Source organism: Monodelphis domestica, chromosome 4 (genome assembly GCF_027887165.1).
Source record: "Monodelphis domestica isolate mMonDom1 chromosome 4, mMonDom1.pri, whole genome shotgun sequence".
Lineage (NCBI taxonomy): Eukaryota > Metazoa > Chordata > Mammalia > Didelphimorphia > Didelphidae > Monodelphis > Monodelphis domestica.
In genome coordinates this window covers 418,089,268-418,105,790 of record NC_077230.1, presented here as the reverse complement: position 1 = coordinate 418,105,790, position 16,523 = coordinate 418,089,268, and the positions used below count along the sequence as shown (strand labels likewise).

The 16,523-nt window shown below is 45.2% G+C and overlaps 2 protein-coding genes across 6 annotated transcripts in view; one reads left to right on the top strand and one right to left on the bottom strand.

Annotated features, from left to right (window-relative positions):
- Positions 1–16,523, bottom strand: part of MAP4K1 (mitogen-activated protein kinase kinase kinase kinase 1) — a 123,131-nt gene that overhangs the window by 32,969 nt on the left and 73,639 nt on the right. The gene's annotated exons all lie outside the window — the stretch shown is intronic.
- Positions 12,181–16,523, top strand: part of ACTN4 (actinin alpha 4) — an 80,565-nt gene continuing 76,222 nt past the window's right edge. For all 5 annotated transcript variants that reach the window (XM_007491781.3, XM_007491780.3, XM_003341058.4 and 2 more), the window contains exon 1: positions 12,181–13,233. In XM_007491781.3, coding sequence (XP_007491843.1) covers positions 13,069–13,233 — 165 coding nt within the window. In that variant the 5' untranslated portion in view covers positions 12,181–13,068. The remainder of the gene's footprint in view (positions 13,234–16,523) is intronic.

Sequence of the window (16,523 nt, the reverse complement as noted above, 5' to 3'; positions counted from 1 at the left end):
CTTGAGTTGGGCTCTGTGGTGGTAGAGAAGGCTCTAGGCCTGGGTCAGGAGACCCCCCCACCCCCAGGTATTAGGCAGGTCTGGCCTCAATTTTCCTTTGTGAAATGAAGGATCATGTGATCTCTGAAGTCCCTTCCAGATACAAAATCTGGGTTGGCCTGGTGGTAGCCTGATGGAATGAGCCACCTCCCTGCCCCCAGAACACACACCCAGAAGGGAGTTGATTCCCGGAGCTTGGGCGGGGCCCTTCACCTCTGCCCAGGAAAGGAGAATCTCCTCACAGCCAGGCTTGAGGCTTCCTGTAGGGAGAATTTGGGGCCTTCCAGATAAGCTAGGCTCTTGGTTGCCCTCAACTTAGAAGGAACAGCAGAGCTGACCTGCCCATATGTGTGTGTGTGGAAAGGGTCCTAGAGAAGGGTTCAAGGTGCTATCTGGTCGCTAACTTCATTTATTCTGAGGGCCGTCCCGTGGGAGAGGGGGAAAGCTTGGTCTCACACGCACACACGTGGTGGATGAGATGGGCCAACAAGAGTGGAAACTGCCCAAGCAGCCCCCTTAGCTTTCATCCAAGAACAGAAATGAGACCTGAGAAATGGTCTAGAGAGCTTCTGGGACTCTCGGGTTAGGTGTGGGTTGGATTCTGTGGCTGCCAGACTTCCCTGCCTTCTCATCTCAGGCCAAAAACATGGCCGCCTCTCACTCACTCATGGGCATGGGAGCTTGAATAGACTGACGTGGGCCAGTTCAGCCCTCTCAGGGCATCCGGTGAGCCCCCCACACCGAGGAGTTTACCCTATTGCCCCATGCCTCTGGGCATCGTCCACCGTATATCAGAACTCCTGCGCTTGGGCAACACACTAGCCTCAGCCTCCCCTCCGCCAGATGGATCAAGGGCCTGCTCGGCCATGCCCAGCCAACACTGATGTTCTTTGATCTAGTTCAACCCCTTCATTAAAGAGATGAGCCACAACTCAGGGAGGAGACTTGGCCGAGGTCTGCCGAGTGATCGAGGGAGCTGGAAATTAGATGCAAGTAGGCCCTTTGATTCCAATCAAGGGTTCTTTGGTCTCCACCAAGAAGGAGGGAGGCTGCACCTGCAACTTGGTGTGAAAATGGAAATTCTGAGGGGGAAAAGGGGAGTCGGGGTGGCGGAGATGAAACCCCTTCATTTCCCTTTGTGGTGTTGGGACGGGTCTGGTTTTCACCTTTCCCAGGCAACAACAAAAGACTAGCATGAGATCAGTCATAGGAGAGAGAATTTGGAGTCAAAAGACCTGGATACAAATCCAGCTCTGACCATTTCTTGGCTGGGACTCTGGGTGAATCATACTCTCCCTGGGCTTCAATTTCCCCATTTGTATTAAAGAGGAAACAAAAATTGTGATTTCATCAATAAATGCTGAAACACCTTTTAACAAATGCAAAACCCATTTCTGCTCAAACACTATAGAATATACAGGAACAAATAGGATTTTCCTTAACATGGTAGATAGTATATATATAAAATATTAATAGCAAGGGGGTAGCTGGGTAGGTCAGTGGATGGAGAGCCAGGCCTGGAGATGGGAGGTCCTGGGTTCAAATATGACCTCAGATACTTCCCAGCTGTGTGACCCTGGGCAAGTCACTTGCCCAGGAAAATGGGATAGAAGTCTGGCATAAATAAGGTTTGGATCCAGCACCTCACACTACACACCAACATAAGTGCTAAATGGATACATGACCTAGATAGACTTAAAAGTCCATCCTTTAGAAGAATGAGGGAGAAATCTCCTTTCAGATTTATGGATAAAGGAAGCATTCATTACCAGCAAGGGCCAGAGAGGATCACAGAAGATTAAAATGGGTCATTTTGATCATATCCAAAAGGTTTTTCACAAACAAATCCAATACAGCTAAGATTAGACGGAAAACAGTGAACTGGGAAATTTTTGCAATAAGTTTCTCTGATAAAGGTCTCATTTCTGAACTATATAAGAAGCTGATTCATCGTGATTTAAAAAAAAGAAACTGACAAATGATCCAAGAATAGGAACAGGATCAAAGTCCCTTGGCACATGAATCAATGGCACATAAAAAGTGTTCCAAGTCATTGATAAACACAAAATAAAGCAACTCTGAGGTTCCACTTCATACCCATCAGATTGACAAAGCTGATCCCCACCAAAAAACGTCAAATTGTAGAGTGGCTGTGGGAAAACAGGCACGTTGCTCTGCTGCCGGAGGAGTGAGTTGGCCTGGCCCTTCTGGAAAGCAGTTTGGAACAGTGCCAAAAAAGTTATTCAGCTGTACCTGACCTGTGATTCAAAGATGCCAGTATTGGACCTATAGCCTAAAGAGATCAAGAAAAGAAGAAAAGGTCCCCTCTATACAAAAATGATTATAGCAGCTCTTTGTGGTGGCAAAGAACTACCACTAAGGAGTGCCCATTACCTGGGAAGTGACCAAAGAAAATAAATATGACCATGATGGAAAGTCATTGTGCTGTAAAAAACGAGGAAAGGGACAGTTTCAGAGAAACCTGAGAAGGCTCAAATGGACTGATGTGAGCAAACTCTAGAATAATTTATACTAGAATATCAACATAGTAAAAACAAGTCTGAAATAGTCTTGGGACTCAATTCAAATCAAGGCAAAATGTCAGAAAACAATTGTAAGAATGTTTTTCTCAGAAGCAGAACCAGGAGAACATTGTGCACAATAACAACAATATTGGAGGATGATCATCTGAAAACTTGGCTCCTCTCTGCAATGTACTGATTTGGGAAATCCTGAAAGACTCAACACGGGGAATGGTATCCGCCTCCAGAGAAAGAGCTGTTGGAGTTGTCTTTCCCGTCGGTGTATCTTTGGTTTTATTTGGGGGTTTGGGTTATGCATGAATTTACTCTTACAACAATGATCAATATGGAAGTGGGTTTTGCACGACAATAAAAAATTTAAATATTAAGAAAAAATTTTCCTACATGTAATTTTTTAAAGTCAAAAATAAAAAAAAGAGGAGATTGAAATTTGTGAATTTAGAGTTATTTCTAGCTCTAAATCCTAATGTGGGTTTGTATGAAACATTCAAAAGCAAATTAACCTAAGACTCATTATCACTTCACAACAAAAATGGCTAGGAAAACTGGATAGCAGTCTGGCACAAATAGTATTCAGATCAACACCCCACATATATTTGAGGAATAAGAAAGAAATGATCCTTTCAGATCTATTGACTAGTACAAACATTTTGGAGTCATTATGAAAAGAAAAAATGGGACCTGTTGGGCCTCACATAGTTCAGGAACTGAAGAAGGTGCTTGAAAATAAGGATTTAGATTTCTAAACTCATGTCTAAAATATGGAAATGATGGTGAACTCCTGGCCAAGATGGAATCCACCTGGCAAGGGAGAGCAGAATCTATTTACCTGGAGCTTTGCAAATCTAACCCAAACTAAACAGCATGGGGCAGGATCCATCGTGGAGGGGACCCATAACATTAAATGAAAGATTCCTAATTCACAGAAAAATCCCAGAAGAGAGCCTGGCTGATGCATAAAGTGCAAAGTTTGGATAACAAGAAAACTAGAGATCACAATAGAAGGAGGTCAGTTTTATTTCATGCCTACATTGGATTCCACGTTCATCATTTCTTCAGCCCAAGTTTGATCATGAGTCAGCCCCCTCTTTCCATAAATGTCAGTGGCTCCCTATTACTTCCAGGATTAAATATACAATCTTTGGTTTAGTCTTCAAAGTCTTTCATCACCTAGACCTCCTCCCCCTTCCTTTCCAGTCTTCCATATACTTTATTCCCTTCCCCTTCCCTACAAAATACTCTTCAAGCCAGGGTTCCTTGCTATTTTTTTTTTTTGCCTAAGACATCCTATCTCCTGACTCCAGACATTTTCATTGCTATCCCTCATGCCTTGACTTTTCTCCCTCCTCTTCTCCAACTTCCAACTTGCCTGGATTTCTTGGAGGACACCCATGCTTAATTGTCCTGATCTGGATAAGGATGCAGCAAAAGAGACCGAGGAGGCAGCAGAAGGAGAATTAGAAGAGAACAGCGCCCTGGAAAATCTGGAAGAGAGAGAAGTCCAAGATGAAAACAGAGAAAAGGCCAATCAGATTGGCAAGTAAGAAGTCACTGGTAGGGGACAGCTGGGTGGCTCAGTAGATTGAGAGTCAGACCTAGAGATGGGAGGTCCTGGGTTCAAATCTGGCCTCAGACACTGTGTGACCCTGGGCAAGTCACTTAACCCCCATTGCCTAGCTCTTACCACTCTTCTGCCTTGGAGCCAATACACAGTATTGACTCCAAGATGGAGGAAGGTGAGAATTTAAAAAATAAAAAAAAAGAAGTCACTGGTAATTTTGGAGAGAACAGATTTAATCTAATGATGAGGGATGAAGCCAAAATGCCAAGAATTAAAAGGATGAGAGGAAAGGAAATAGAGGCACCAATTGTAGATGACTTTCTCAATGAGTTTAGCCATGACAGGGAGGAGGGATAAAGGACAAGAGCTGTCCTTTTCTTTGGGGAAGAATGAATGTCTTGGGGAAGAATGGATGTCTTGGGGAAGAATGGAAGAAAAGGATGGATGGATGAAGTGAGGGATCTTTGAGGATGGGGAAGACAAGGACATCTTTTTTGGCTGTAGGGAAGCAGCCTGTAGACAGAGAAAGGGTGAAAATTGGTGATTAGAGAGTGGAGATGATAGAGGGGGTAATCTCCCAGAGAAAACAAGATGAAATGAGGTCAAAGATGCATGTAAAGAGTTTGTCTTAGCCACTTGAGGCAGGGGTGAAGGAGGGGATAGTGGCAGGAGGCATATGGATGATATGGAATGAGAAAGGAGGGGGAAGAGGGAGCTCTGGGATAATGATACAGTCCCACTTTTTATGCACATTATGGTCCACCTGAAGATTCTGTTTGCCCAGCTGTCCTCAATACCTCAAATCTCCCCAGTACCACCTCAATTCCACCTCTTTGAATTTTTGGCTTCCTTCAAGGTTCAGCCCCAAAGTCACCTTCTACATGAAGATTTTCACAGTTCCCCCAGGTAGTAATACCTCCCTTCTTCCCCAAAGAAATGACCTGTTGACTAATTTGTACATTCCTCCATAAGTACAGGTTGTCTCTTTTGGTAAGATTGATAGTTCCTTGAGGGCAGAGACTGTTTCTCTTTTGAATTTCTATTCTCAATCCCTATACCAGAGCCTGGAACAGTATGGGCACTTACTAAATGGATGGCGATTGAGTGGGAGAGCATAGAATGTTAAGATTTAGAAAGACATCAGTGCAATGACCAGCCTTCGATCCAAAGGGCTGATGGTCAAAAAGACCAGAGTCACTGAAGTTTATTAAATAAGTCATCAGACTTTTTGCAATAGTCCAGATTTGAGTTAATGAAGTCCTTCCCCAGAGTGGTAGTTGTGATGGAGGAGAGAAGGGGACACATAGGAGAGGTGAGGCATAGATACTCAATGTTACCTGGCAATAGATTGGATATAGGAAATTAATGAAATTAAAGGATTGAAAATGATATCTAGTTTATGCAGCTGGGAGGGTGCTGGTGGTTTGGGGGAAGGTAGTGTTCTTAATGTTCACAATGATATTGGTCAATGAGACATGGCCAATACATTAGTTTAACTATATTTCTTGTTATGAGTTAGAGTTCTTGAGGGAAGAGAAGGAATCATTGGGAAAATCATGGTAAAAAGGCATGAAAACATTTAAAAGTTTTCTCTAAAAAAAAAAAAGCAGACGGACTTAACAAGGAAAAATGAGAATAGTCTCCTAAACACCTTATTGTGGGGCAGACCACAATTCATTGAACTCAGATGATAAATAGGGTAAAGCCTATGAAATCAAATTTTTTGATATTTTAAAAATGTTTTAAAATTCTTCGAGTTTCAGATTCTCCCCCTATCCCACCTCTTTCCTACCCACTGAAAAAGCAAACAATATATCATTATTAGCCATATTGAAAAAATGTATATCTATTAGAAAGCAAGATAATTCTACTTCAATTTGCACCCAGAGTTCATCAGTTGTTTCTTTTGGTATTGTTGTGGATCATTGCATTGATAAGAGCGACTAAGTTTTTCATAGTTGATTATCATTACAAGATTGCTGTTATTGTACCTAGTGATCTATTGGTTCTTCTCACTTCACTTTGCATCAGTTGTTTGCAAAGTTCTTGCTATGTTTTTCTGAAACCACCCTTCTCGACATTTCTTGTAGCACAATAGTACTCCATTACAATCATATACCACAACTTGTTTAGCCATTCCCCAACTGGTGGGTATCTCATCAATTTCCAATTCTTTGCCATCACAAAACGAGCTGCTATAAACATTTTTGAAGATGTAAGTCATTTTTCTTCCTCTTTCATCTTTTTGGAATATAGACCTAGTAGTGGAATTGCTGGGTCAGAGTATGCATAGTTCTATAACCTTTGGAACATAATTCCAGATTGCTTTCCAGCATAGTTGGGCTAGAATTCTTAAAGGAACCTCAAGGGACCTCAGCCCAAGAGAAATGAGAAAGTCTCAAGAATGGAAATTTGAAAACATAAAGAGAAACAATTCTGAAAAAAAAAGGGAATATCTATCTGAACCCTACTCCAGGCCTGGCTCTCTATTGACTGAGCCACTTAGCTGCCCCTTTGCCTTATATTGGGGGGGGAAAAGATGAAAGCAATGATAAGGACCAGTGCTTAAATCGTGTGAGATGATGATCAACAAGGGGGAGAAGGCAGAATAACTCGGACTCATTTTTCTGCTTATTTTTCTTAAGGAGGAGAAAGATCCTTAGCCTAGAAAGGTCAGAACAAAATATATGCAATAGAAAGTTAATTCTCAAGATAAGTGAAGAGATAGGGAGCTCCAAGGTGCCTTCAGATGAGTTCATGTCACCTGCCCTGAAGCTCAGAGACTGTAAGATCAGGCAGATGTAATTGCTGAACCACTGTTAGTGATCTTTGAGAATCTGGGAAGAACTGGAGAAAGAATGTATGATTAGAGAGTTTAAAAAAAAAAGCAGAATCTTAAAACTACAGGTCCTTGAGTCTTTCAATCCCTAATAAATTTCTGGAATGTGTAGTATTATTAAAGAGAGAGGGAACATGTGAAAAGGAAAGCAGTGATCACAAAGGGCCATTCTGGAGCTTCAACAAGTAGCATTTATTGAAGTCCTACAGTTTGTTAGTTACTATTAGGTACTGAGAAAACAAAGACAAAAATGGGAGATGCTGACCTCACGGTGCTTCCATGTTGTTTCTCCTTCCCTCTTTCCCTTCTTCCTTCCCCTTTTCCTTCCTTTCTTTCTTTCTCATTCCTTCTTTTTTCTTTATTCCTAATAACTTATAGATTTGAGGAAACTAAATATAGAGTTTACCTAGATCTTAGCAAAATATTTTTATGCTATTTTTATGGACGAGATGAAGCAATGCGGGCTAGACCACAGTCCATAGTATAAATAAATCAGTTCAGAAGTGGTTGAGTGGTGGTTGAATGGTCAGACCCAAGGAATGAAAATACTTGGTTCAAAGTCAAATTATAAGGAGTAATGATCTTCCAAGATCTGTGCTTGGTCTGCGCTGTTTAACGATTGTAGAACTTGTCTGAAAACCAGCAAAAAGGCTCGTGTCGCTGAATCAAGGAGCATGTGGGGGCAGAGTAGAAGAAGACTCAAAAGGGATGCATGTGTGTGTGGGTCTACTACATATCCAGTTTGATTGTCTAATAGGTACTTGGAGATGGGCAACTAGAAGTCAGCACAGAGCTGAGATGGGATGAATAAGCAGATTTGAAAATTTATGGGAGTCATTGAGATTGAGGAATAGACAGCATGGCTCTCCAGTCTTTTGGTGACACAAGACTGGAGAGCAATAACTGCAACCCTGGATGGCAAGTGTCAAAATGAAGATGGTTCTGATGGTCTCGAACAGTGGGCTGAGTCAATTTGCGAATTTTTATAATTAGATGATATTTCACCAGCCAACTCTTCCAACTTATATCCAATCTCTACAAGATACCCAACAAATGGTCCTCCAGTCTCTCCTAGAAGACCTCCAATGAGGGAGGAACAGTCCCTCCTAAAGCAGCCAATTGGATTGTTTCTATTATTAGGAGATTTTATTCCTGACAGCCAGGCTAAATCAACCTTATTGCATCTACCTCTCCCCAACAATTTCTCCTAATTTTGCCTTTTGGGGCAAAGAGAATAAATAAAATGCCTCTTTCATTGGAGAGCCAATCAGACATTTGAAGACACTAATACAAGGTTGTTGGAAGGAATCATATATGTAAAGTGCTTTGCAAACAAATCTTAGAACATTTAAATTCCATCATCAACATCATTTCTCTTTTTTACATCTTCATACGACATGAATTCTAGGCCCTGCACTCAACATTTTGCCCTTTTCTGAATGCCTTCGAATTCATTAATATCCTCCCTAAATTTGCAGATGGAGTCTGGCTGGGTCAGAATAGGGCAGAAAAAGCCCATATTTCCATCCTTTTAGTCCAGGAGGATGCTCATATTGAGCTTGGGGGTCCCCCAAACCCCCATATCATCCTCAAGACCAATTTTGGTCCAACCATGGATGCCCCATCTCACACTGGGGAAATCTGTATGTGTGTGTGTGTGTCTTGTTGCTGCTGTTATTTGACCCCAAGGTAAAACTTACTTTATGCTTTCCCTATTAAATTTCTTCCACCAAGGGTTTCTAGCCTGTCTAAGTCTTTTGGGATCCCGTCTCTGTCATCCTTTGTGGCAGCCATCCCTCCAGGCTTTGGGTCATCTGAGAATCTGACGAGTATGATAAAATTCTTCAGGAGCACAAGGACAGCCCCCCCCCCCTTAACCCCCTTAAAATCGTGCCCTGGAAATGTTTTCCCTTTCAGCCAGTTGCCAATCCATCTACTGGCACAATGATCTAGCCCACAGCTTTTCCAAAAAAATTACATAAGAGATTTATTAAAGACCTAGAGCTAAAAACCCAGGTAACTTCTGGTTGCTGCATTCCTCTGAGTTACCAGTTTAGTGACTGTCAAAATCAATCAATCATTCAGTCCAAAGCATTTATTGCTGTGCTGGGAGCAGGGAGAGTGGGGGAGGTGGTTCAACTAATTTGTGATTTTATCTATGATGGGAACTCTGAAAGGGGGACTCCTTCTCCCCTGGCGGGTCAACATCTTTCTCTGTAACAGTTGCCTGGAGCCTGGAGAAGCTCTTCCCTAGGGAGGCTGGCTCCTTCTCCACCGGACATCCCCAGAACGAAAGGAAATGATCCCTGCCCTCTTGGAGCTTGGTGTTTTTGGAGAAGCAACAGGGACACAGAGAAATAGCTATTGTTTTTGTTTATTCAGCCAATGCTTAAATGATCAGTCTTATAGCTAGTTTTGATCATGTTATATTTTACAGGGATACAAAATATTAAGTTCTTGGTAATATTAAAAGGGCCACATACAAGTGTTTGTTAACAGATAAAATAGAAGTATGTAATGTTTTGGGGGCACTCCTGTAGAAGGGAGTGCTTAGTGGGGAGCTGAGTAAGAAACTGGGGTGCTAAGAGGAGGAGGGAAAGAGGGAGGACATTCCAGGCACCTTGGATGGACCTAAGCAAAGACATGACGATGGGTGGAAACTAAGTTTCATACAGGTTGAACAACTTGCAGAAGGTGAAACAGCCATTAAGTAGCAGAGTCAGGACTGAGTTCAGTGCACCACAGGGTAGCAGTTGAAAGAGTTGGATTTAGAAGCAGCTAGGTAGCTCAGTGGATAGAGATGGGAGGCCCTGGGTTCAAATCTGATAATTCCTTAGTTGTGTGACCCTGGGCAAGTCACTTAACCCCCATTGCCTAGCCCTTGCCTTTCTGTCTTAGACTTGTTACTCAACAGAAAGGGTTATTTTAAAAAGTGTTGGGTTCATTGTTGTTCAGTCATTTCAGTCCTGTGTGACTCCCCCTGACCCTATCTGGGGATTTCTTGGGAAAGATAATGGAGTGGTTTGCTATTTCCTTCTCCAGCTCATTTTATAGATAAGAAACTGAGGCAGGTAGAGGCGAAGGGACCGGTTTGCATCTAGTGACAGCTAAGGTTGGTCTGAACCAAACTGTCCTTGTCTGAGTCCTTACCTTCTAGCTCGCTCTCTCCCCCTTACCTTTATGACTTTTTCAGCAGGCCATTCAGTTCCTTGGAGGCCTTCAAGCAGAGACTGGATGCCCACATGGTGGGTAAATCATATACTTTATGACCCTGCGATATTGCTTTGTATTCCCATTACCTAAAGCTTTCCTAGACGGAGGGTTGGAAGCAACCATCAGAAACTAGTTTCACAGAGTAAGAGTCCTTGGAGGACATCCAGCTCCCCTCATTTTACAGATAAGGAAACTGAGCTTCAGAGAGGTCAGATGACTTCCTAAAAATCACACACAGGTTCATAAGGAACAGAGCCAGAAGCTGAACAAGGGTTTGGATTCCAAACCAGACTGACCAACAAGAGGAGAAAGGAAAGCATCCTTGGAATAGGGAAGTGTACCCAAAGGTAGAACAAGTAAAGGAACTCTCTTGGGAGAACAGAGGAGCTGGGGGGAAGGAGGAGGGCACTCGCTGCTTTGGCATCAGGAGGCGTTTAATAAATGTTCCCCAAATTGAAAGAAGAGGCTTTCCCCCCATACTCTGTCTGGGAGGAAGGCTGGGCCAGGAGATTCTCCCATACTTCCTGGGGCAAAGTCTCAGCCACCCTCCGTTGCAGCTGGGGAAAGAGAAGATTTTGGAAATGGAGTGGGGGCAGAAGAGTGGGGGTCAAGCTCTTTAGGAAGGGCAGTGTCTCATTCCCCGACCTTTGGGCTCCCTTGGCTCGGGAAGGGTCGGGTCCTGGGCTTCAGCTGGGACACAAGGCTCCTGGTGTTTCCAGGGAAGCCAGGCGGGCTAATGGGCACATGGCCTGGGGGCAGCCTCGCCCAGGGGTGCCCAGCCCGGTTTTTTGACAAGGCCGAAACTCACAGGGCTTAATAAAGCTGGAGCCTGGCCTTTAGTTGGGAGTGGGGCTTTCGGGTTGAGTCCAAGGCTTCTTGCCTGCCCTACCCATCTTCCCTCCCTCAGGGCTTGGGCTGGGGCTGGAGCTTCACAGAAAGGAGGCTGGGCCGGCCTCAAATATTTTCTTTCAAGCTTTCTGACCTGGGGAGGTGATTTCTTTCACCCTTTTGTCTCCACTGAAGGCAAGCCTGGCCAGAGCTTCTCTGTGGCAGTGCCATCCCTCCTCCACCCCCAGGAAGTAATCTATAGAATTTAGAGCAGGAAATTCAGAAAGGGAGTCTGAGAGAAAGAACGTGACTCACCCAGGTCAGACCAGGAGCAAGATACAGAGGGAAGGAAGCACTGCTTCTCTGTGTGAGTTAGGTGCTAGGAGGATAATATCTATTTTACAGATGAGGAAACCGAGGCTTAGGAAGTTGAAGTGAGTGGCCCATTGAACTTGGCCCAATGGTCTAGCTTGCTGAGATCTTGTGGATCTTGATTGTTATCCAAAATTGAAGGGTTCCTCTCAAAAGAGCGAGCCAGCAATACTTTTTGGATAAAATCAAATCACAGATTAAAAAAAAAGGGGGGGGGGTTGGAAAAAAACTGCTGCTCTTGCATCTTGCACTGGGACATTCCATTAAGGACTTCTGACCTGAGGAAGAACCAGTAATGATTTTTTTAAATGAAATTCAGTTCTGGAATAATCTGATTGTGTGCCTGGGAGGGGTATGCCCCTAATCTCTGAGATCCCTTCTCTCCCTCCCCTAACTCCTGGCTCTAAGAACTACATACCCAAGTGAGTGTGGATGGATCTGGGCCCTTCCTCTTCCCCCATTGTATTTTATTGTTATGTGGGGAGTAAAAGGCCCTTCCCTGGCTACTGCTTCTCCTAATTCTGTCCCACCTTTGTAGGTATATAGCTGAAGCCTTTAGCCTAGAGTTCAACACGGAGAAAATACTTAATAGGTAGTACAGTGGATAGAGCAGCAAATCTGGTCAGGAGGACCTGGGTTCAAATTTGCACCCAGGGAATTCCTAGCTGTGAGACCCTGTCACTTAATCCCTATTGCCTAACTTTTGCTAACTCTTCTGCCATAGAACTCACACAGAAGTGTTCGAAAACAAAGAGGAAAGGAAAAGAAAGTATATATTATTTATAATTATTATGAGTTTTAATGGGCTATCAATGGTTATTAGGGAGTGAAAGCCCAGAGATTCCCCTCTGGATCGGGTTCCCCTGGGGTGGCAGAAAAGGCATCTCTTTCTCTCCATTCTCCCCTTCATGTTCTCTAGTCCTGGTCCTTTGAGGTTGCTTGTATAGAACATTCCATTTCCCACCTCAGCGCCTTTGCCTAGGCCTTGCCTGTACCTGGAATGCCCTCCCTCTCCTTTGGGGTACTGCGCAGGCGCCGCTTTCTCCTTCCCCCAGGCCTTTTTCTACGCTTTGTAGGGCACATTCTACGGCCGCGGCTCCTCCCGAGGGCCCAAGCCTGGCACCCGGTGGGGGCTTGTCAAGCATGGCCAGCACACAGTAGGCACTTGATAAGCGCGGAGGAATTGGGGTGAACAGTCCAGAAGCGCTTCCACCACCCTTCTGGTTGGGGGTTGATGAATATTCAGGAGGCAGGCCCCAGTCTTATTAATAATTAACCGGTGGCCCCCGCCTTCGCCCAGAGGCAGGATGACGTAGCGTCGCCACCCCTCCCCCCCACGCCCTCGGGAGCCGTTGGGGCGCGAGGTGGGAAGGTGGGCCGCGCGCAGGCGCAGGCAGTCCCCGGGGCGTCTCGAGGGCGGGGAGCGCGCGACAGTGGCGGCGTGCGCAAGCGCTCTGGCTCGTAGTGAGCAGCGCAGTGGCTGGGCTGCGCAGACGCAAGCTGGAGGGCGGGTTGTCTGTGTGAGGCGGCGGCGGCTGCTGAGGCTGAGGCGGCGGCAAAGGCGGCTCGGAAGGCAGCGACTGAAGTGCAGCGGCAGCAGCGGCAGTTTGGAGCAAGCAGCCCGGAGCGAGAGGCGGCGGCGGCGGAGCAGCGAGTGCAGAGCCGGCAGCACCATGGTGGACTACCACGCGGCGAACCAGCCCTACCAGTACGGCCCCAGCAGTGGTGGCGGTGGTGGCAACGGTGGGGGCGGCGGCGTCGGCGACTACATGGCCCAGGAGGACGACTGGGACCGCGACCTGCTGCTCGACCCAGCCTGGGAGAAGCAACAGCGCAAGGTGAGCGCGGCGCCACGGCGTGAGCCCGGGGGGGGGGGGGCGCGCGGGGGCGCGCGCGCGCACCGCCCGGGAGGGCGCGGGGGTGGGGGCAGGCTCTCCGCGCGCCTCCCGGAGGCTCCGACACCCCATTCCCCCCCCCCCCGTACTCTCGCGGCGGGTGCCGCTAGGGGGCAAAAGAGTAGGGGGTGTCCAAGGAGAGAAAGGTGCCCCGAGGAGGCAGGTGTGTGTATAAGTGTGAACGAGGACGGCACCGAGTCTTGCAGTACCGTGTGAAAGGGCGCAGGGTGTGGGGGCACCACACCTGGAGCGGGAAGGCCGGGCAGGTGTGGATGGGGGCAGGCGGAGGGGATCTTGGGGGGGAGCACGTGTGGAATCTCAGTAAGGAGAGTGGAGGGTTTTGGGAGAATCGGGAGAAGATGCCTAGGAGGAATCCAACGATAGAGGAAGTCCAGGATTGGGGAGTGTGGCCCGAGGGGTTCCTGGGAATAGCTGCTAGGATATCCCGGAGATGACACTGAGGGGAGGTCTCAGGATGGAAACATAAGAGGGAAGAGATGAAACAAGCTCCCAGGAACAGTGTCCTGAAGCCTGTACTTGTGGGAGGCCCTGATTTGGGGTTATAGGGGTTGATTTATAAGTGACCTGCAGAAAGAACTTGGAGAAAAGGGATTTGGCAATAGTCAGTACTGGGGACAGTAAGAGGAGAAAGTCAAGAGACTCACTTTCGTATTTATATCTCCAGGGTCTAATAGCAGTGATCTGCATATAAGCAGGCGGTTAAGTCAATGTTTCTTGATTTATTGGAGAATGGAAAGAAAAGGATCATAATTATTGTTGGGGGTGTAGTCTGAGGAGTGATGGGAGTTTCTGATCAGGGTTTGTGTGCTTACTAGGATCTTGGAAATAATATCCTTCTGTTGGGGAGTTTTCTGTCTAAACATGAAAAGGTTCATGGAGGAGGTAGGGTAGGGAAGAAAGATCTGATATGTTCGGAGTATACCTGAGGAAGCTTTATTCCCACTGAGTGGAATGAAAAGGTCAGGAAAGCTACTTAGGGTGGGATGGTATGGGAGCATATAGAGGGATTAGTGACCATGGAGAGGGGGCAGGCCGTGTGAGAAGAGAAGCCAATGGCATGGGGTTAAGGGACCAACCAGAGTCGAACAGCGAGACCTATGGGGAGCTCAGTTTTGGGGAGCTCAGTTTTGAGGCGCTAATACAGGCTTAGGACTTGGACTTTGCCAGTGAAGGAGTTCTAGTGTTGAGGTGTCCAGGTAGAGAATAGTCCTAGAAGGATGGGAAGAAAGTGGGTGGGAAATCTGGGTGTGGTAGGTGAGAAGAGACTTTGGATAAAAGTCATTGAACTTCTCTTCCTGAATTTTCTCTTCTGTTAAATGGGGTGGTGATATGCCATGCCACCTGCCCCATATTAGAATTATTAGCACAGAGTGAGATAGTTTGGAAAAAAATTAAAAATATATGCTATTTAGAAATAGTATTTTTATACACAACTGTACCAGGTGTGAAAAAATAAAAGGTTATAAGTCTGTAAAGCATTTGGAAAGATGTGAAGCTGTGGATGGATCATTTGGTACTGAATTGGTCTCCTGTATTGCTGAGGTTTTTGCATTCTTTCTCTCCAGTGATGGAGTGGGAAACAAGGAAACACAGTCCTTATTCCCCTGGAAAGTCTCTTTCTATTGTCTCCTTTCTCCTGGGAGTTAGGGTATTGATCTGTTAATTACAGCCTCCTTCATTCTTAGGGCCTTGAATAAAAATCAGACCACTCTGAACTTGAAGCTTAACTACCTGTAGTCACTTGTCACCTTCTCAATCCATAGGTCAGGCAACTTCAGAATCTGTCTTAACAGCAGGTAAGGAAGAGGGGAGGATGACATAAAGCAGCTCCTAGCCACATTGACAGCATTTGTACGGACTAGATAAAGGGTAGGCTGTCTGTTACCTCATATTCCAGTTAATATTTTCATGTGCTGTTTCACTGGATCTATTATAATTTTAACCTGGGTTTTTTTGTTTTGTTTTGAGAGTGTGGGGAGATAAAAGGAGGGTGCCAGAGTAGTAGCTCTAAGATGTGGAATCAGGAGAGACCTGGGTTCAAATTATGCCTTTGACACCATCAGAATGTTAAATTTAAAAAAAACAATGCTGGAATTAGAAGAACTTTTTCTTTGATCCAGTCACCTCACTTCCTTACTGTTCCTACAAGAAGACTATTTCCTGACATTTTTTCTGACTGTGACCAAACCTGGCTTCCTTCATGATCCTGTTAAAATCTTTGCCACCTTCTCCCCTGAAGTCTTTCCTGATCCCTTTTATTTTGGGACCCACTCTCTGTTGAAGATCTCCAGAATCTGTCTATTGCTTTTTATACATTGTCTCCTCTTCCCCTCTGCCTCCTCCTTCATTAGATTGTGTGCTCCTGAAGGGCAGAACTGGTGTTTGGCCTTTCATAGTATCTCCAGTGCTCACTTCAGCACATATACTAAGAATCCATAGTATCCCTAATACTTACTTACTCAATACAAGGCCTGGTACACAATAGGCACTTAAAACTGTTTATGGACTGAAATGGCTCAAATGGCAAGTCATTGAGTCCCTCAGCTTCCGTTTCTTCCTCTGTAAAATGGGGATAGTAATAGCTATGGCATCTGTTTCCCAGAGTGGTCGTCAGGTCCAAATGAAATGATGTTAGTAAAGTGCTTTGTGAACTTAAAAGGGCTGTGTAAATCAGGATCACAGAGTCATAGCTTTAGAGCTGGAAGGGGCCTTATAAACCATGGAATCCACCCCTCTCCTCCCCTTTTACAGAGAAGGAAACAGCAGCATAGAGGTAGGCTGACTCACCTTAGAGTAACACAAACTAGTAAGTATTTGAGGCAAGCCTCAAGCCCAAGTCTTCTCACTCTTAAATCCACTGGAATTGTCTTTTTATAATAATTTGGTCCAGTCTGAATTTTGTCATAGCTTAGGTGACTCATAGTATAGCAAATGTCTTTGTGCATGAATGGATCAGCATGTTGGCATTGGTGCTTTTATATCTAAAGCTTACTGGCCTCTAGGAGTTTGAAAAAGATTGGCATCTATCAGAAGGGAGGTTCATATTCTCAGTTTCTAATCTCAAATTATGTATGTTGGGAAATCCTTTACTTTGATTTGCAGGTTGCCTAGCTTTCATTCCCACTAACAACCCATTCTATAGAAATTTGATAGGAATGGTCTGATCTCTGCAGGCATTTGTGCTCCCAAGGCCTCTTTATACTGTAGTGCAT